The 21459-nt window shown below is 39.9% G+C and overlaps 2 protein-coding genes and 1 non-coding gene across 3 annotated transcripts; all 3 read left to right on the forward strand.

Moving 5' to 3' along the window:
- The first annotated feature begins 6291 nt into the window (after positions 1-6291).
- Positions 6292-7107, forward strand: LOC141619040 (uncharacterized). The gene has a single exon (XM_074436075.1). It carries the CDS (start codon positions 6292-6294, stop codon positions 7105-7107), a length of 816 nt encoding a protein of 271 aa, XP_074292176.1.
- Positions 7108-9252: 2145 nt separating this feature from the next.
- Positions 9253-9597, forward strand: LOC141619041 (uncharacterized). The gene has a single exon (XM_074436076.1). The coding sequence runs from the start codon at positions 9253-9255 to the stop codon at positions 9595-9597; it is 345 nt and encodes a 114-aa protein (XP_074292177.1).
- Positions 9598-18977: 9380 nt separating this feature from the next.
- Positions 18978-19084, forward strand: LOC141625999 (small nucleolar RNA R71). Its single transcript, XR_012535734.1, has one exon. It is a non-coding gene; the product is annotated as a small nucleolar RNA R71 (small nucleolar RNA).
- Positions 19085-21459: the final 2375 nt, after the last annotated feature.

Here is a 21459-nt window from a genome sequence, read left to right on the forward strand (position 1 = left end):
ACATGTGTATTGCTTGCGTATAGTTGATAGGATTATCTGCGAAGAATTCAGCCACAGCACGCCCCTTTATGACTTTCAAAGGTATGTATTTGAGATTGAACTCTGAGAGCATTAAGGTCCATCTTGCCAAGCGTCCATTAAGAACGGGTTTCTCGAAGAGGTATTTGACGGGATCCATTTTAGAATACAATTTGACCGAGTAGCTAAGCATGTAATGGCGTAGCTTCTTTGTTGCCCACACAAGAGCGAGGCATGTCTTCTCGAGAGGTTTATAATTACTCTCGTACTCCAAGAACTTCTTACTAAGGTAGTAGATAGTTCTTTCTTCTTTTCCAACAGTTTGTGCGAGCATAGGCCCCCATGGCTGTTTCGGTGACTGTGAGATATAAACCAAGAGGTTGATCTTGTTGGGGAGGTATTAGCACTGGTGGTTTGGCCAATATCTCCTTTATCTTGTCAAATGCCTTTTGACAGTCATCGACCCATATGGTATGGTCCATTTTCTTGAGCTTTTTGAAGATAGGTTCACATATCATAGTGAGCTTCGATATGAATCGACTTATGTACTGCACTTTGCCCAGGAATCCTCTAACCTCTTTCTCTGTTTGGGGTTGTGGCATCTCGATTAAGGCCTTGATCTTGGATGGATCAATTTCTATCCCCCTCTGACTGACAACGTATCCTAGAAGCTTACCTGACGTTACTCCGAATGCACATTTCTGAGGATTGAGCCTCATGTTGTACTTGCGTAATCTGAAGAAGAACTTGCGAAGGTTATCGATGTGCCCTTTTCTATCCTTAGATTTGACAATCATATCATCCACGTACACCTCCATTTCTTTATGCATCATGTCATGTAGCAAAGTAGTCGCGGTGCGTTGGTACGTAGCCCCAACATTGATTATCCCGAATGGCATAACCGTATAGCAGTATGTGCCCCACTGAGTGACGAAGGCTGTCTTGTGCATATCTTTTATAGCCATTTTGATTTGGTTATATCCTGCATACCCGTCCATGAAGGATAACAACGCGTGATCAACTGTATTATCTACCAATATATCGATGTGTGGCAGAGGGAAGTCGTCTTTGAGACTCGCTTTGTTCAAGTCTCTGAAATCAACACAACCCCAGATTCGCCCATCCTTTTTGGGTACGGGGACTATATTAGCCACCCAGTCTGAATACTCGGAAACTTTGATGAATCCGGTTTTGAATTGCTTATCGACTTCCTCTTTAATCTTAAGAGCCCACTCTGTCTCCATCCGACGAAGCTTCTGCTTTACAGGTTTGAAACCTAGCTTGATTGGAATGCGATGTTCTGCAATATCCCTATTGATCCCTGGCATGTCCTTGTAAGACCAAGCGAAGACGTCTTTTAACTCGTGTAGGATGTCGATGAAATTGGCCCTTTCAGTTGGGTCTAGGGTCGTCCCTATCCTAAGTTCTTGGGGTTCTAATTCCGTTCCTACGTTCATAGGTTCAGTGTTCTCTATAACTGGTGCCCCTTCCCCCTTTTTTATTATTTCTTTAATTATGTAGGGAAGTAATTCGATTGAGTCTGGGTCAGGATCATCCTCATTATCATCGTAAATAGAATTGCATTCAGAATAACACAAGGAGTAAGCAGAATCATATTTATTCATATTAATGTTTGAAAATAGCTGAAACAAAGAAGCCATCTGCGCAGTAGTCAGTGGCGGTAAAGGGACAGTTGTTGGGACATTCCCCAAGCTACTGTTACTAGGTGATGCTAAGCTAGGAGAAACAAGGGGTGGGAGTGTCGACATGAGGAGACTCTCTAGCGACTTCTCTAGACTTAGGTTCCGATTCCGACTCTGATTATGACTCTAACTCAAATTCATCGCCTTCGGGTTCTCCTTTGAACATCTCTCCTTCTCCAGTAGTGACCTTGAAGAGCTTTCCTTGATTGTTGGTCCACTTGATCGACTTTCTCCATCCTTTCTGCTGATTTGAGTTGGTGTCAGTGATTAGTGTTGTAGGGTTGAAATAGTCGTCTTGAAGTATCATGGTAATGATCTCATCCTGCGCTGCCTTTTCGAATCGATCCTCTCTAAACAGAAGGCTAACAGCCTGTTCGTCGAGACAGGGTGGCTGACGAGTTTTGACGGTAGGAACCGTTTCTGGAGGAATGAAATAGCAATCGTGGAAGACCTTGATTCCAGCTAGTTGTATTCCTCTATACGTCCAAGGTTCGGGAAATCCATGATATTCACAGTCCCCTTCCCTGACGAAGTATCCATTTAGTGTAGGGAGATAGGGTTGCATTTGGACTCCCTGACTTTTGCGATTTTGAACTTGAGTAAGCATTTCGAGGGTTTCGGCCTTCGTAGGCTTATACCCCAAGCCTAGTGGTATCCTTTTGGAGTTTCCTTCCTTAAAAGGTGCAAAGGTTATCTCTCTGATAAGGTTTAGTGGCATTCCAGGGAAGTATCCCTGGGATTTGAGTATGTGGTTGACCACTAAGTTGGAGTATGGGTTGAAGTACAAGGGAGCCAGCTCACTCGCTATAAGGTTTTTGATCTAAAATCCTCCAAGCTCGTACACTGGATCTGTAACTACTTGGTTTCTTGGCATTGTAGATACCTCATTTCTGCACCTCCCGCAAACCACCTGGTGACGATTGGGCCGCATGTTTGGTACACAGAACGATTTGTGACAGTTCGTAAGTTTATCGTCAAGTGATATCTCAAACACTTGTGTCTACCTCATAGTCGTCATCTACGCGCCGATACGGTCGTTTTGGCAGTAATTAGAGTACATTTGGAGTCTGGGTCAAAAACCGTCTTCATTTTCTAATAACCGTTTAAAATGCCGAGTCAGAATGTTCTGGAATGTTCCGGATATTTCTATTCCATATTTTCCAATATTTTAATCTTTGGTAAAATATATCCCGAAATTATCATATAAAATATTAAGGAAATAAGATTAATCCGCTATTCCATAATAGAAACACGGAAATCTTTCTTCCGCAGAAGGAAACCACTGAGGAAAAGACGCAGCAGGTGCTGCGCCTCTTCCAAGAAACGCAGTGCTTGCTGCGCCTCTTCCTCAGTCCTTTTATGTGTTGGGGCTGGTGTCCTCTACAAGTAGTGCAATAACATTTAAATCTCTAAAAGGATCAAAGGGCATACTTTTGTATTATAATCAGTTGGTCCACGTTTATCAATAACGGTTGGCTTGCTAGATAAGTTTGATGTTATTGTCAGACAGATGGCGGTGATCAACTGGTCCCTAAAAGTCACACCTATAGGATACGTTTGAGAGATGTGACGGTATGAAAATACAGTCATGTTGATGCCATAAAACTGACTAAGCAGTTAGTCCGAGTTACTTGACTAGTAATTAGTCAAAATGCGATGTTGAGATATTTTATTTAATACGGATTAAATAAAATGGGCTAAGGCGAATTAAACAGTTAATTCGTAAATTAAATATAAACGATTATATTTAATTAATGTATATTGAATTAATTATACAATATTGTCTTTGTCGGACATGTATTAATATTTCAACTAATCCGAGTTATTAGTTGATGTTTTAATAACCGATAACCGATGACGATTTATAATAAAACCGCGTCATATACATTTAGCATTTTTCGAGCCGGACCACGAGTTAAATGAGGAGAAAATGGAAAGCCTATTTCCCCCCCTATGCTCACGGTTTGCCGAGTGAGGAACAAAAGGAGAGCTCCTCTCCTTTTGTGACCTAATTGATATTGCAACAAAAATTAGGGTTTTGAGAAACATTTCTCTCTCAAAACTTTAGATCTCACATCTAGCAAAAACTCACACAACAAATTCTCTCAATATTGCAAGGCAATTAGAGAATTCATTTCTAGCACAAGGGCATAGTCTCAGACGGTCTTGGGTGTATTGATTAGGAGGAAATCTACTTTGATTTCTGTTCTTAGGCCACATCTCAAAGGACCCGAGGTTATTTCTAATGCTTTATCGTTTCTTTATTGTATTTTCGTTTTATGACAATAATCACATATAAAATTTGCGTTATAGTCCTAATTTTTAAGGGTATTATACGGATATTACCCCTCATTATGCATATTTTTCGTATCTTTTCGAGATTCACTTCCAAAGTTTCTCCAAAAACCCTAATTCCGTCGCGTGATTAGTATAAATAGAAACCTTCGGTCTCACATATTTCTCACGCGAGTGTCCGCCCTTCTCTTCTCCCTTTGCATTCTAGACCACGTTCTTACTTTTTGGCGTCTACGTGCTTGAACTTTCGACCACATAAGCTCAGATCTTTCTGAGTACCAGCCTCGTTTTGCATGACTGACCAATTTGACCAACTCCATAATCAATCAACTTAATCAATCTTGTTTAATTTCCTCTTAGAGGGCACTATCGTCGTACATTCGAGTCGAGCATCACTAAATATTAACTTAGTCAATCTCATTTTGTCAAACATGTAAGTCTGAGGGTGTAAATCCTTCTTTAAATTATTGTTCTTTATTTTTGTAATCATTATTGTAAGATTTATGTCGAAAATACGCTTAAAACTGATTTGTAAAACCTTATTTCAAACCCTTTTTACGGATTATCAGGAGACAAACGCCGAGAAAGGATGCACCAACTGCTGCGCCTCTTCGAAGGGACACAGCACCTGCTGCGCCTCTTCCTGAGGCTGCCGCAGTTCCTGCTTCCTTTCTTCTTCCTTCGTCTTTTGTTCGTCTGTTTGTTTTGTTTTGTCTTTCAATTTTTCATGTTTCTTTCAACACAATAATTCTAATATGATAATTTTAACATGTAATTCATTAATAACTTATCATCATTAACATCCCGACTTAAATCCCTTATAATCCATATTTGCGGGGTTTCGTCACTTAAATCAATTCGGGTTTTTAGAGGTTCGACTCATCCATATTGAGTCTTTGGAATTCATCTTTGATATATTTTCATTCGTTATTTATTGTTGCCATTATTAGTTTGTCATTAATAACCTGTTTAATAATTAATTTGTTTAGTTTGTTTAATTCTCGTAGTTAACCTTATTAATCTTGTAAATAATTCGTCCTAATACGTACCCTCACCCCTTACTCCAGATCTCTGTGAACATCCGTGTTCATTGGCATCCACGAGAGTCATTCTAGACATAGAATGCTAAGAGTAACGAGTTCTTGGTGTTCATGTCACTACTTTGTGTCTTGACATGGCATGAGGTATTCGAACGGTTTCCAATTTTCCACAATAAATTGGTGGCGACTCCACAAATGCAAAAGAAAAGCTTGCTCGCTTTTTGCCCCCGTGGGCCCGCGTCCACAATTTGGCGACTCCGCTGGGGATTAATACACTTACGTGTTGCCAAGGGTGAAACTTGAACAAGGTTAGGGAATAGTTTGTACAAGACAGTTATCGATTTTCATAACTCGGTCTTCCTAGATCATTTATTTGGCCTTCCTAGGCCTAACCCAACCCATTCGACAAATCGTTCCGTCTAGACGGTCCAAATTCTTATTTGGGCCTAACGATGGATAGAGATTAATGTCATCCATACCATGATACTTACTCTTGTTTGTATCAAGGACTTTCACTACTCGAGGAAATGGATTAGGAATCGGCCTTACTCTTGTTTGGTACGAGCCTCTCCACAGACCCCGGGTTTGATTATTCGGTATGGCAACCCACCCTTTAAGCCAAAACCCTTTTAAATGCACTCAGCATCCCGTTATAATGCCTGTATAAATGCTTATCACCATTTCTAAACAAAACCATGACGATTTTTTGTAAAAATCAAAATTTTTTCAAAATGTAAAAATTTCGAACATAAGCCCAATATTAGCGCAAAACCAGTCAAAACTCTGTCCAATTGTCGAGTCAAAATTCGGGCCTCAAAGCCTATTTCAAAACCTCACTTCGAGTCCACTCCTACAACTACACTACAGTTGACTAGGACCAACATTTTCAAACTTACCTAAGCAAGTTCCACAAAATGTGACTGCTCCTCCTGGTACTGAGAATCCTAGTGTTGAGAAGGTCCCTGAACAACCTGAACAAACTATAGTTTAAGCTAAGGGTCCTCTAGGTCTTGAGAGTCTAGGGGGGATGGTTACTCCAATGCCAGGGATGGTTACACCAATGCCAACTATTATGAGGTCATTCACACAAGCTAGAATCATTACCAAGATGACTAGGCATGGTGGGATATGCTTGGGCAGTGGGACAAGAACCTTTATGGAGGTTTTGGAACATTCTGTTCATTACAGGAGAGTCCTAGAAGGGAAAATGAAGGGCAGTTCTTCTCAAAATGAGCATGGGTAGCATTGGCTTCTGGAATGTGAGGGGTATTAATAGTGTGAATAAACAGAAGAAGGTTAGCTACTTTCTGCATACTAATAATGTAGAAGTTTTTGGCTTATTAGAAACTAGAGTTAGGGTTAATGCTATTAATAAAGCACATCAGGGAATTGGTACTAATTGGAATCTGGTGCATAATACTTCTGTTCATGATGGGGGTAGGATATGGCTAATTTGGGATTCTGGGAACTATACTGTAGACATCATCAGTATTGAAGCTCAAGTTATTCATGCCAAGGTCACTTGTATTACTGGTCAGGTCTGGTGGATGTCTGTTATTTATAGATGTAATAAGGTTTATGAACGAATTCCTTTGTGGGATTCTTTGAGAAACATGAGACAAGCTATTAATGGTCCTTGGTTGGTAATGGGTGATTTCAACAATGTACTTGCTATGTGTGAAAGAGTGGGGTCTGAAGTTTCCAATTATGAATTAAGAGGATTCCAAGATTGTGTGGATGATTGTGGCCTTGTTGACCTTCCTACCCATGGTGCCTACTTCACCTGGAACAACAAACATGAACCAGGTGCCATGGTGTTCAGTAGGATTGATAGAGCTATGAGTAATGATGATTGGCTTTATCACTACCCTGATTCTATCACTATGTTCCATCCTGAAGGGGAGTTTGATCATTGTCCCTGCACTATAAATTTGGTTGCTGGTGGTGACAAAAGAAAGGGTTCCTTCAAGTATTTTAATATATGGGGTAAGGACCCTCAGTTTCTTGCCCTGGTTAAAGAAATTTGGGATAAACCTCTTTATGGTATTTAAATGTTCCAGGTGGTGAAGAGACTGAAAATGCTTAAATATCCTCTGAAAGGGTTGAATGGTACTGCTTTTGCTAACATTGAAACCTCTGCTAAGATTGCTAAGCATCATCTATATGCTGTTCATAAAAGACTTCATGCTGATCCACTCAACTTGTTGATACAGCAGGAAGTAAATGAAGCCTCCCATTGTTATAGAGATTTGGAGAATGCTAGGAGAAGCTTCTTGGCCCAAAAAGCTAAGGCTCATTGGATGCATGATGGTGATGATAACACGAGTTATTTTCATAGCATCATTAAGGCTAGAAGACTGAGTAATAAGATCATGACTATACAAGATATGGCAGGGCATCAATGTAATACCATTCCTGCATTTGAAGAGGCCTTCATTGCTTACTATAAAGTTTTATTAGGCTCTAGTAAGCCTGTTAGGAGGATTCATGTTCCTACTGTGAGGCATGGGAAGGTGGTGAGTGTTGAGCAAGGGGAGGAGATGGTTAGGACATTTACAATTGAAGAAATTCAGACTGCTTTGAAGTCTATTCCTGCCAATAAATCCCCAGGCCCTGATGGATATACTTCTCAGTTCTTCAGGGATGCTTCAGAGATCATTGAAGGTGATATTGTAGAGGCTGTGCATGAATTCTTCAATTCTGGGCAACTGTTTAGACAGGTGAACTCCACTACTCTTACTTTGATCCCTAAAAAAGCTCGTCCTATTACAGTTGCTGACTTTAGACCTATTGCGTGCTGCAATGTCTTGTACAAAATCATTTCTAAGGTCTTGTGCAATAGACTGGCTAATGTTTTGCCTTCTATTGTAAGTGAATCCCAAAGTGCATTCATCCAGGGTAGGGACATTGTTGATAATATATTGATATGTCATGACCTAGTTAGGCTTTATAAGAGGAAAGCCTGCTCCCCCAGAAGTATTATGAAGATAGATTTAAAGAAAGCATATGATTCAGTAGAGTGGAGTTTTATTGCTCAAATGCAGAATGCCTTGCAATTCCCTAAGAGAATGATTAATTTGATTATGACCTGTGTGACTACTCCTTGGTACACTATTGCACTTAATGGATCCTCTTTTGGGTATTTCCCTGGCAAAAGGGGGATTAGGCAGGGGGATCCCTTATCTCCCCTCTTGTTCACCATCTTCATGGATTATCTAAGTAGGGTACTGAATGAAGTCACTGGCAGGGTTGAATTCAACTATCACCCCCTTTGCAGACCCTTAAAACTAACTCACCTCTACTTTGCTGATGACCTATTGATGTTCAGTAGGGGTGACAGAACTTCCATTAAGGTGCTACTAAGGGCTTTTGCTTCTTTCTCTTGCTCTTCTGGCTTAGAAATGAACAGTGATAAATCAGACATTTATTTTAATGGTATAGAGCAAGGGGAGATAGACTATATTTTGAGAATCTCTGGGTTCAAGCCTGGTGTCTTCCTATTTAGATACCTGGGGGTACCCATTTCTCACAAAAGGATGGGTATTGGAGATTATACAAGACTCATTGAGAAGGTGGTGACTAGAATACGAAGTTGGGGGGCTAAGAAATTGAGTAATGCAGGGAGACTTCTCCTCATTAAAGCTGTCCTTAGTCCATTGCATTCCTACTGGACACGTATTTTTGTTATCCCTCTTACTGTAATTGATAGGATTGAAGGGATCTGTAGGAACTACCTCTGGTCTGGTACTGATCAGTATGGTAAAACTCCTTCTGTTAATTGGGATAAGATTTGCAAGGATAAGAAGCATGGTGGCCTGGGTATTATCAATTCCAGATTATGGAACACTGCTGTGATAGGTAAATACACCAGCTGGCTGGCTATGAAGAGTGATCATCTATGGCTTAGGTGGGTTTGTCATGTGTATATGAAAGGAAAGGATTGGTTTGATTATAAACCCTCAGTTAATACTAGTTGGAATTGGCGAAAAATCTGTCAAGTAAAGGACATTCTGAAAGATGGGTTTGTTAATGGGACTTGGGCTTTGCTACCAGGGAGTTATCTTGTGTCCAGTGGGTACAAATGGCTTATGGGGCAGCAACATTCTGTGCCCTAGTATCCTCTTATTTGGAATAGGACCCTGCTTCCCAGACATGCGTTTATTGGTTGGCTTGTAGTCCAGAACCGTTTGATGACTATGGATAGGCTCTTTACTTTTGGGATCACTAATGATATGGCTTGTGCAATCTGCTCCTCACAGACTGAAACTCATCAGCATCTTTTCTCTGAGTATACTTTTAGCACACACTGCTGGGATCTCTTAAATGCGTGGATTGGTATTCAAATTCCTAAGGCAAAGGTGGTGGATTGGTTTCTTAAATGGAGGTGCAACTCTTTAATGAAGAAGCAGATTATTGGGGCTGCAATTGTAGCTCGATGGTATCATATCTGGAATGCCAGAAATATTGCAAGAATTGAATCTAGAATGTTGGCGCCTAGATACATCCTAAGACAAGTGAAGCATGATATAAAAGGGAGATGACAAGAGAGAAAATGGACATTGAAGATGAATCAGTTGCCATAGGAACCAGTGTATGATTAGTATAGCTTACCTGATGTATTAGATCGGAAAATGATTCATGTAGTTTGGTGATCGTGTAAAACTTAATTATTCCTACTATTAATATATTTTCACATTTTCACCAAAAAAAAAAACATTTTCAAACTTTGTCATTTCTTCAAAAAACTCACTTAACACGAGTGGCACACTCCCACTCTACAAGTCAAAACATTTTTTCCAAGTAAGTGTGCTAGAATGGTCGATCGTGTTTTGATTCGTTGTCGATCTATTTTTAAGTTTCCAAGATGCCTGACACAAGCGACGTGAGCAACAACCAACCCCTGAATGGTAATGATCAAATCCTAGCAGCGCTAGCTCGTCTCCAAGTCACTCAAGACTAAGTGTATGATCGCCTCGACATAATCGAGGGCCGAAAATATACTGTGGAAACAAGGTTGCCTCCTCGAGAAAGTGAAGTGTCTGATGAATTTGTGAATAACTTCGGGAATGAAAATCCTCCTATGGGAGCACATGAGGTTAACCCTCCCGTAGGTATGACTGCAGCTGAGAAACGACTCCAATACTTGGAGGAACAATACTTGGGGATGATATCTATAGGGAAAATAATCGCAAATATGAGGCCATGAGCTCCAAATTGCCAACCAACTTCAACATGACGGATATCCCTAAATTCAAGGGGCATGAAAACCCTTTGAACCATATCCGTGCTTTCAAGGATTACATGGCTATCAAAGGAATTAAACCCGAGATGTTCTTAAGGATCTTTCCTTCATCTGTTGACACTATCCCGAGACAATGGTTCTATTCTCTAGAGCACAAGAAGATTGCTACCTGGGACGACGCCGCAATTGAGTTCGCTAAGCAATATGTGGATAATGCCGAAATCCAAGTGATCGGGTCCATTTCGTTTCACAAATTAAGCATATGTGGTCGTTGGTCAATGGTCGATACAAAACACAATTTATACTTCACAAACAACTCTACAATTAGTAAAGAGGCAAGTAAAGGTCGGATCCCAAGGGACAGGTATTGAAATGAGAATTCTATTGTAACTAGTAGTGTCTAAGGGGTGTCACAATTTGGGTTGATGTAGAAGGTTACTAAACTAAAATAGCAATGGAAATAAACTAGCAAGATGAATAAAATAAGGGGTGTAAACAATTGATTAAAGGCACTAGGGTGTCATGGGTTCATAGGGGAATCATGGGATATGATCATACAAACATGTTCTCAAATTATAAGCAAGCAATTATTGTTGTGATGGATTGAGTTGGGTTATATCTTACAATCCTAGGAAAGTTTGGGTCCCGGAGCCGAATCGATTAGATTGTACAACACCTACAAGTCGACTTAATCTTCCCTACTCAACACATGCATGGTCTAACAAGACTCGAGTTGGGTTATGTCTTACAAGTCAAGTTGAAAGGATAGAAGATGATAGTAAATGCAAGGATTCATAGGCTTAGCATTTCATCAAATATAACATGTCCATGTATTAAGATCAAAACAAGCAAGCAAATAAGATATGAAAGCATATTAATTTAAGCATGAATCATTCCCCATGTTGGTTTCCCCTAATCACCCATTAAACCCTAGCTAAGAGACTACTCACTCATTATCATATTGATCATGCTAGAAAGGTTGTCAATCATACTAACATAATAAAACATGATGAATAAATGAAAGTAATTAGCAATAATTAAAAAGGGATTAAGAGATTATACCTACTAATGATTCCAATAATAAAGCAAGAATAATAGAAGTACTTGAATCCTAGATTGAGAGGTTGTCAATCTCCCAATAATAACCCAAATAATCTTCAATTACCCAAAATAAAGTAAGAACAAGAGAGAGATTAAAGAACTAAAACTTGGATTAAAACTTGATTAATATTTGATTACAATATTAAAGAGAGATTTGATTGATATTAACTACACTAATTATTGATAAGAAGAACATGCTCCTCTAATTAGACTAATGGGGTATTTATAGTGAAAATTAGGGAGGATGCATTAGGGTTAACTAAGGGCTAAACTAGTAATTACACTTTTTAAGTTGAGCAAGGAGACTCGGTATTCTCCGAGAGAAGGGCTTCTCTTATCGTGGCTTGAAGAATGAAAACGTCTCATCTTGAAATCCGTGCGGATGGGAGTCGGGACGGCCGGATCTGGCCTGGAGAATCCGAGCGGATCCTTGGGCAAGACGCTCGGATTGGCGAGGGGTAATCCGAGCGGATTCCTTTGAGGACGCTCGGACCGGGCTTGGGCGGACGGACGGATTGTGTACAATCCGTTCGGATTGTCTGGCAGCATCTTTTCTTCTTCTTTTCTTCATGAATTCCTTGGGGATTTCCTTGGGGACTCAAGGATCCTTTTCTCAACATTGCTCTTCTACTATGCTATGTACAAAGGCCTTCTAGTCTTGTCTCTCCTTGATGCTTGGTCATTGAATATGATCAATTTAGCCTTGTTTTGCCATGAAAATGCAAGATTCTTACTCCTTTCCTACCAAGGGATCAAAATCTCAAAGAATATGCAAAACAAAGAACTAAAGATAAGAAATGACCCAAATAGGCACTAAAAAGCATGGAAACAATGGTAATTCGGGGGCTAAATACGCGCCAATTATTGTCACATCAAATATCCCCAAACCGAACCTTTGCTCGTCTCGAGTAAAGAGGTGACAAAGACTAGGACCAATACTAACCTAACCTAATAATAATAGCCGATATGAGATAATTAGCGGGTCTCACTCCGCCCCTTCAACTCATAACAAGACAACCATGAGGTAGGATGCCTTCTTGCAAGGCAAGGTGGGTCTTGCCAAAATGGCGACACATCCAAACATTAAGCACACAAAAACACATAATGGATGCATCTACAAAAAGAATAGCCACTTTCCTCATCTAAGTGGCGGAAATTATCTACAAGGGAAGCAATTCAAGGGTACACAATCCTTCATAGATGCAATTTGTTCAAACTACTAAGCCTAGAAGGATACCAATAAATCACCTCCAAAATGTGTTAAGCTAGGGTACCTTTGTCCTCAATCGTTAAATGCTTTTGTCAAGAGTAGACTCCCTATGGTGTTAGAAACACTGGAGGATCGCGGAATTCCCCCTCTTGCCTAGACAAGAAGAAGGGTCGTCCCCTCTCTACCATGCACAAAAATGGATACGATGGATAAAGGGATCGATAGATATTTGAGTTTCACTTTGGGAGTTTGCTTTTATTTTTGTTTTCCCCCCAATTTCATTGGCATTTGACATTTGAGAACACTTTCTTGCCATTTCTTTTGATTTTTGGCATTTCAATACTTGACAACTTTTTGAATTTCTTTTTGAACATTTTCAAAGTCACCCCAATTAGTAACGAGGGTGCCTTGTATTTGAAGCTTTAGGAGTTCTATTTTTGCTCCTCATTTCTTTTGATGCATTTTTGCAAACTTTCTTTCATTTTTCATTTCATTGAACTCAAATTGATTTCTTTTTGTGCCCATTCCCTTTGATGACAAAAATGTGGTAGAACATGGATGAATGATAGAAGTATGCATGGTTTCAAGGGTCACCTTGGAATAAACGGTAGCCAAGGAGTTATCACACCACAAAGTACTCTTGACTAGGCCTTAATCCATGGGTCAAAGGATACTAGCATGACACATCCTAGGGTGTTTTACAAGTATTCTAACAAGCAAAGTCTTAAGAATAAAAAGCATCTACTAGGGCCTATATACACTTGTCAAGCTTCCCAAATAGACGGTTTCACAAAATTTTTCTAACATGCAACTACATGCCATGATGCAACTAGCATATACACATCCTAATGCAAATGATTCTACCAACTAATATGACATATAAACTAAATGCAATCCTAAATTCACATTGTTTTTACCGCATCAATCAAAATAAAGCCACATAGTCATTAACATAAAGAGGAAAAAGGAGATTGGAAAGATCATACCATGCGGTCTTCAATATTCTCATGTCTCGGATGTGGCATAGTCAATCAAAGTGAACAAGGATAAAACAAACACAATATATACAAGACAATATATACAAAGGAAATGAACTTGTTTTTGGTTTTTCAATTTTTCAAATTTTTATGATTTTTGAAATTTTTCAATTTTTATGGTTTTTGAATAAAAGTTAAGTGTTAGAATTCCCATCCCCACACTAATATGGGCATTGTCCTCAATGGCCAAAATGATGGAAATTATGCAAAGATGATGCATGATTTCTATACTAAATGCAATTCTACACTAAACTATACTACATGATGCATGGTTTTTGTTATGACGGAGAGGATAATTTAGATTACCTCCCGTTGTGTATGCATTAACTTCCCCAAACCAAATAAGACACTATTGCTAATGTCAAAGCATGGGTATAGTTTATGCACACACTATGCTTATGCATGAAACTAGATTGTCATTTTGGATTTTCAAAAAAATGGGAACAATAAAGAACACCTCAATGGTACCGAGGTGTGAGTCCTTTGATGTTGCTAGGACTAAACCAACAATGATCAAAATAAAAATAAAATACAAAGAGATATAGACAAACCATGGGAGTGTAGGAGTCTCCAAGGCTAGTCTTCCATCATGCTATTATCATCACCACTTCCCTCATGAGAAGTGGTCACATTGCCACTTTCCTTGGCACTTTCTTCATCACTTTCTCCATCATTATCTTCACCATCTCTTTCTTCATCTCCACTTGCTTCTTCCTCAATATTATCATCAATTCCTTCACCATTTCCAACAACCTCATTGTCTTCCACCACGTCCCTTGATGCACCCGGAAATAAGGCTTCTCTATCCGCCCAACTAGGCAAAGGACAAGATGGATCAAGGAGTCCTTGCCTAGCTAGATGTAAGAGGGGAGGATATTGAGCCAAATATGCATTCTTCCGATCTTCATAAGCTTGCTTGTGCATGGCTTGCATAAGAAGAGTGACATAGTCTTTTCCAATTTCAACTCCTTGCGGTTTGAACTCTTCATATTCATAGGGGTAAGGTGGTATAACAATGGAAGAGGAGGGAGTTTCATGATCACCCTTTTGTTGTTGAATGATGTACTCGGCTTCTTCGGATAGGGGAAGTAAATAGTTGGTCCGGTGGACACTAAGACGACAAATCTTTGCGGGTAAAGTGAATGATCGAGCCTCACTAGTAAGCCACCCATACTTGGTATCAAGGGGATTGTGAGCAACCCACTTAAACTTGTTAATCAAGATGGACATATCAATAAGATGGCCACCATCCTTAGCCTTGTACTTGCTATCCTTATTGAAATTAGGATCAAAGTGCTTGGCTAGGACCGTGACAAGGCCGCCATTAACAATAACGGTTTGACCCTTCTTCCCACTATCTACATGGAGCCATCTATCAACCAATAGCCTCAAAGAATTGTAAGGCTTGGTGTGAATTCTTCCAATATTCAAAGTTGATTCAAGGAGAATAAAATCGAGTCCCGTGAAATGATTGGTGTCTTTCCTAGCAATTATGGTATTTCCCACAACTTTGTGCCATATTCTTATGCCCGGATGATGGACCAAGAGAGCACGACAAGCATGAAAATCTTCAAATTTCTTCCCGGAGATTGCCTCCCAAAGAGGCTCGGGATCATACTTCCCATATTGCTTATAATATTTATGTTCATCGCTAAGACCCAAAATTTCACCCAATTCCGGAAAGGTAATGCGTCTACTAGTGTTAGCTAGACGAAACTCAATATTTTCCCTATTCTCAACTTTTGTCACTTTTAAAGAACTTAAGAATTCCAAGACAAGGGAGGGGTATGTTACTTCCTTCATTTCAAACAATTTCTTCAAACCCATGGCATTGAAAAAGACTCTTGTTTGTTCAAGAACACCCAACTTCTCTAAAGCATCTTGACATATGAATTTGGTGGATTGGATTTGTTTCATAGCAAACTTGACAAATGTATTTCTATGGGTATCGGAAATGAATGTTACCTCCGGAAAATGCAAGAGTTGATCGATTACCGGAGTAGAAGGTGATGCTTCCATAGGAATTTGTTGTTGTTGTTGCACTACCAAGTTTGGTGTTGATACCACCATTGCCAAAGCTTTCTTTGCTTGTAGAGCTTTTTGCCTTTGAGAGAGAGCCTTTGCTTTTGGTGCCTTTGTTGCCCTTGTTGCTCCCTTTGTTCTTGCCATTTGATGAACTAACCAAGTAGAGAGTCAAAAATCTTCAATTTGTAGAATGCCCAAATCGATTTGAAGGTGAAAGGCTTTGCCTTTATAAAAACAAAAATCGATTCAAAGGTTGAAGAATTTGTTCTTGGTTTTGATTGTTAATGAAGATGGAGTGATTGATTTGTTGTTTGAAAGATGGTTTGATTTGATTTTGGTGGATTTTGTTGAGGGTTTTTGTTTTTGAGATGGAGAGGATGAGGGTTTTGATGTTATGGGTAGTGTTTATGAATGAATGAATGAATGAGTGAAGGTGGGGTGGGTATTTAAAGAACTCGACAATTTTAGGACGCAGGGACAATCCGTGCGGATTGGGCGCAATCCGTGCGGATTCTCTGACTTCAAAAATTTCAAAATCCCGCCTAGAGACGGGCGGATTCTGGGGAATCCGCTCGGATTCTTCTGAGATGAGACGGGCGGATTTCATGCAGGACGGACGGATTCTTGTCCAGAGATTTTTCTTTGTTTTTCTTCAGCTGCAAGACGGGCGGATTGTTCAAAAGACGGACGGATTATGTGAGACGGGCGTCTTTCGGAAATCCGCTCGGATTCTCCAACGATCAAGAATTTTTGCAATTTCATTTCGGCCCAAGACGCAGGCGTCTTCTCATCGGGACGCTCGGATTTTTGCTGACGGGCGGATTCTCGGGAATCCGCTCGGATTGGTCCTTGTGTACACGGATTGATTCCATCCGTGCACCAACGCATTCCCTTATCATTCTTTCTTTCTTTCTTATCTTGTGTTCTTCATTGTGGGGGCACTACTAAGGCATGAATAGCCTAGGCAATTGCCATCCCCACACTAAGGTAAAGCACTACACATCAATTAAAATCATTAGTCCCTCCCTCACTTCTCTCTTTTCATGACAATTATTTTGATCAAAGTAAATAAAATCCAAAAATGACAAAAATGCAATACAAAAATTGAAAAGTAAGTTAGGGAGTTAGAAATATTTACAAGTGGTGGTTTAGGGAGGACTCCACCAAACTCTCATTCTTGATGAGATGTCAAGGGGGCATGTTCAAGGTGTTGTTGATGTTGCTCAACACCTTGAAGAAGTAATCAAAAGCTTGTTCATTGTTATGGTAGAGGTCCTCAATAGACCGTGGCCCTTGTTGTTGATCATGATCGATGGCATGCCCAATGTAGGGATTAAAGATCCCTTCAAATTCGTCGTCCCAAAGACCACAAACTTCATTGAGTTGATCATTGAAAATCTCTTGCTTAGATGGAGACAACTCTCCCAATTTCTTCTCTTGGCCAATGAGGCCATCATCTTCTTCCTTGGTTGATTTTGATGAGCTTTGCAAGCTCTCCTTGTCACAATTCACTTGCTCTTTGAATGGAGCATCTTCAACTTTCTTCCTCCATTGGAGTTCCGATTTCTTCTTTTCATCTTTTAGGCTATAATGATCAATCATGAAACATGGCTCATGCAAACGAGGAGCTCTCATGGTCTTGTCAAGATTAAAAGTTATGCTTTCATCTCCCACTTCTAGAGTGAGCTCTCCATGTTTCACATCAATCACCGCACCCGCGGTGTGTAGGAAAGGTCTTCCTAAGATGATTGGAATGTTGGAATCTTCCCCCATATCAACAATGACAAAGTCCACCGGGATGAAAAACTTCCCAATTCGCACGGGGACATCTTCCCATATCCCTAATGGTGTCTTCGTCGATCTATCGGCCATTTGAAGAGTGATATTGGTGCATTTAAGCTCTCCCATTCCCAACCTTTTACTTACCGAGTACGGCATGACACTCACACTAGCCCCTAGATCACATAAGGCTTTGTTGATCGTTGTGTCGCCAATGGTACACGGTATTGAGAAGCTTCCCGGATCCTTTAACTTTGGAGGTGAACTCCCTTGAAGTATTGCACTACTCACCTTAGTGAAGGCGATAGTCTCAAGTTTCCGGATCGACTTCTTCTTGGTGAGGATATCTTTCATGTACTTTGCATAGGCCGGAACGTGATTGATTAATTCCGTGAAAGGAATTGAGACTTCTAAGTTCTTCACAATTTCCATGAACTTCCCAAGTTGATCATCAAATTTAGGCTTGGCTTGACGACTTGGAAAAGGAAGTCTAATCACAATGGGCTCCTTCTCTTTGGCTTTGTCTTCATTTTTCTTTGAACTTTCTTCCTTTGATGATTCCCCTTCTTTGGGACTTTGCACCACAACTTTATTCTCACTAGCTCTCACAACTTCATCCTCAACTTGCTTCTTTGGTGCTTCATATCTTGTACCACTTCTCAAGTGAATGGCACTAACCGTTTCATGTCTAGGGGATTACTTTGAGGTGGTAATTGCCCCTTTTGTCTTTGTGAGCTTGAAGATGCTAGTTGAGTCAATTGTGTTTCCAACATCTTGGTGTGAGCTAGAATGTTGTTGATGGTGGTGTCTTTTGCTTGGCTATCGTTTTGCATTTGGGTGAAAAATTCTTGTTGATTCTTTTGCATTTGGAGGACCGCTTTTTGGACATCAAAACCTTGGTCATTGTGGTGATTGTATGGATTTTGATTTTGGTAACCTTGGTTTTGATTGTAAAAGGGTCTTTGATTTTGATTTCTCATGGGTGGTGGAGTGTATGTTGTTTGAGGGTTTTGAACATTTTGGCTTTTGTATGAGAGATTTGGATGGAACTTGGTGTTTTCATTGTAAAAATTTGAATAAGGGGTACCACTCTTGTAAGCTTGGAAAGCATTAACTTGTTCGGTTGTTCCCCTACACTCACTTGAGTCATGACCCAAGGTTCCACAATTCTCACATATCCCGCTTGGGATTGATGAGGATGCCGTCATGGCATTGACATGATGCTTTGATGATTTTGAGTTTTCCTCAAGTCTAGCCATAGCTTGTTCAAACTTCAAGTTGATTGTGTCAATGTGAGCACTAAGTTGAGCACCCAATTGAGTAACGGTGTCCACTTCATACTTTCCTCCTCTAGTAGCCTTGCGAGGCCTACTATATTGTGAATTATGGACCGCCATTTCCTCAATCTTGTTCCATGTTTGATTGTCATCAACTTCGGTGAACATTCCATTTGATCCCATATTGAGAATGTTCCTTGAATCTTCATATAAACCATTCCAAAATTGTTGCACTAAAAACCAATCGCTAAGTCCATGGTGAGGACATGAGCGACAAATACCTTTGAACCGCTCCCAAGCTTCATACAAAGATTCTTCATCCCTTTGCTTAAAACCCGTAATTTGAGCTCTTAGCATATTGGTCTTTTCCGGTGGGTAGAATTTTTGGTAGAAAGCTGGAGCTAGCTTCTTCCAAGAATCTATTCCAAGGGTGGCCTTATCAAGGCCCTTCAACCATTGCTTTGCGGTGCCGATTAACGAAAAAGGAAATAAGACCCATCTTATTTGGTCTTGAGTCACGCCCGTTTGAGAGATAGCTTCACAATAATCGCAAAAGGTTTCCATATGAGAATGAGGGTCCTCACTAGGCATTCCCCAGAATTGGCTCCTCTCAACTAGTTGGATGAAGGCGGACTTGGCAATAAAGTTTCCGGTAAGATGTTGTGGGGTAGGAGTACCATTTGGTAAATCCTCCTCGGTGGGTATAGAGTGTGACGAGAATTTAGGCATTGTAGGTGGATTTTGTGTGGTATTGTTTAATGGGTTCTCTTCTCCTTCTATTGCGAAAGGATTGACAAACTCACTAGTGGGTTGAACAACTTCCCCAACACCTCCCAAATTCCTCCTAACAAGTCTCCTATTATTCGTCAAGGTTCTTTCGATTTCACGGTCAAAAGGTAACAAATCTCTTTGTAACCTTCTAGACATGCAAAATATCAAACAACTCGAAAACAATTAGAACAAACCTTGAGGAGTTTTACTTCCCAAGGTGAAAAAGACACAACTAAAAACAATAAAAGAAATCTTAAATCAATTAAACACCGTCCCCGCAAGGCGCCATTTTTGATCGGGTCCATTTCGTTTCACAAATTAAGCATATGTGGTCGTTGGTCAATGGTCGATACAAAACACAATTTATACTTCACAAACAACTCTACAATTAGTAAAGAGGCAAGTAAAGGTCGGATCCCAAGGGACGGGTATTGAAATGAGAATTCTATTGTAACTAGTAGTGTCTAAGGGGTGTCACAATTTGGGTTGATGTAGAAGGTTACTAAACTAAAATAGCAATGGAAATAAACTAGCAAGATGAATAAAATAAGGGGTGTAAACAATTGATTAAAGGGACTAGGGTGTCATGGGTTCATAGGGGAATCATGGGATATGATCATACAAACATGTTCTCAAATTATAAGCAAGCAATTATTGTTGTGATGGATTGAGTTGGGTTATATCTTACAATCCTAGGAAAGTTTGGGTCCCGGAGCCGAATCGATTAGATTGTACAACACCTACAAGTCGACTTAATCTTCCCTACTCAACACATGCATGGTCTAACAAGACTCGAGTTGGGTTATGTCTTACAAGTCAAGTTGAAAGGATAGAAGATGATAGTAAATGCAAGGATTCATAGGCTTAGCATTTCATCAAATATAACATGTGCATGTATTAAGATCAAAACAAGCAAGCAAATAAGATATGAAAGCATATTAATTTAAGCATGAATCATTCCCCATGTTGGTTTCCCTAATCACCCATTAAACCCTAGCTAAGAGACTACTCACTCATTATCATATTGATCATGCTAGAAAGGTGGTCAATCATACTAACATAATGAAACATGATGAATAAATGAAAGTAATTAGCAATAATTAAAAAGGGATTAAGAGATTATACCTACTAATGATTCCAATAATAAAGCAAGAATAATAGAAGTACTTGAATCCTAGATTGAGAGGTTGTCAATCTCCCAATAATAACCCAAATAATCTTCAATTACCCAAAATAAAGTAAGAACAAGAGAGAGATTAAAGAACTAAAACTTGGATTAAAACTTGATTACTATTTGATTACAATATTGAAGAGAGATTTGATTGATATTAACTACACTAATTATTGATAAGAAGAACATGCTCCTCTAATTAGACTAATGGGGTATTTATAGTGAAAATTAGGGAGGATGCATTAGGGTTAACTAAGGGCTAAACTAGTAATTACACTTTTTAAGTTGAGCAAGGAGACTCCGGTATTCTCCGAGAGAAGGGCTTCTCTTATCGTGGCTTGAAGAATGAAAACGTCTTTGTCATTGAAATCCGCGGATGGGAGTCGGGACGGCCGGATCTGGCTGGAGAATCCGAGCGGATCCTTGGGCAAGACGCTCGGATTGGCGAGGGGTAATCCGAGCGGATTCCTTTGAGGACGCTCGGACCGTGGGCTTGGGCGGACGGACGGATTGTGTACAATCCGTTCGGATTGTCTGGCAGCATCTTTTCTTCTTCTTTTCTTCATGAATTCCTTGGGGATTTCCTTGGGGACTCAAGGATCCTTTTCTCAACATTGCTCTTCTACTATGCTATGTACAAAGGCCTTCTAGTCTTGTCTCTCCTTGATGCTTGGTCATTGAATATGATCAATTTAGCCTTGTTTTGCCATGAAAATGCAAGATTCTTACTCCTTTCCTACCAAGGGATCAAAATCTCAAAGAATATGCAAAACAAAGAACTAAAGATAAG

This window comes from Silene latifolia, chromosome X (genome assembly GCF_048544455.1).
Source record: "Silene latifolia isolate original U9 population chromosome X, ASM4854445v1, whole genome shotgun sequence".
Lineage (NCBI taxonomy): Eukaryota > Viridiplantae > Streptophyta > Magnoliopsida > Caryophyllales > Caryophyllaceae > Silene > Silene latifolia.

Coding starts and splice junctions, on each gene's coding strand:
- LOC141619040 (XM_074436075.1), top strand. CDS start 6,292: ATGGGTAGCATTGGCTTCTGGAATGTGAGGGGTATTAATAGTGTGAAT.
- LOC141619041 (XM_074436076.1), top strand. CDS start 9,253: ATGGATAGGCTCTTTACTTTTGGGATCACTAATGATATGGCTTGTGCA.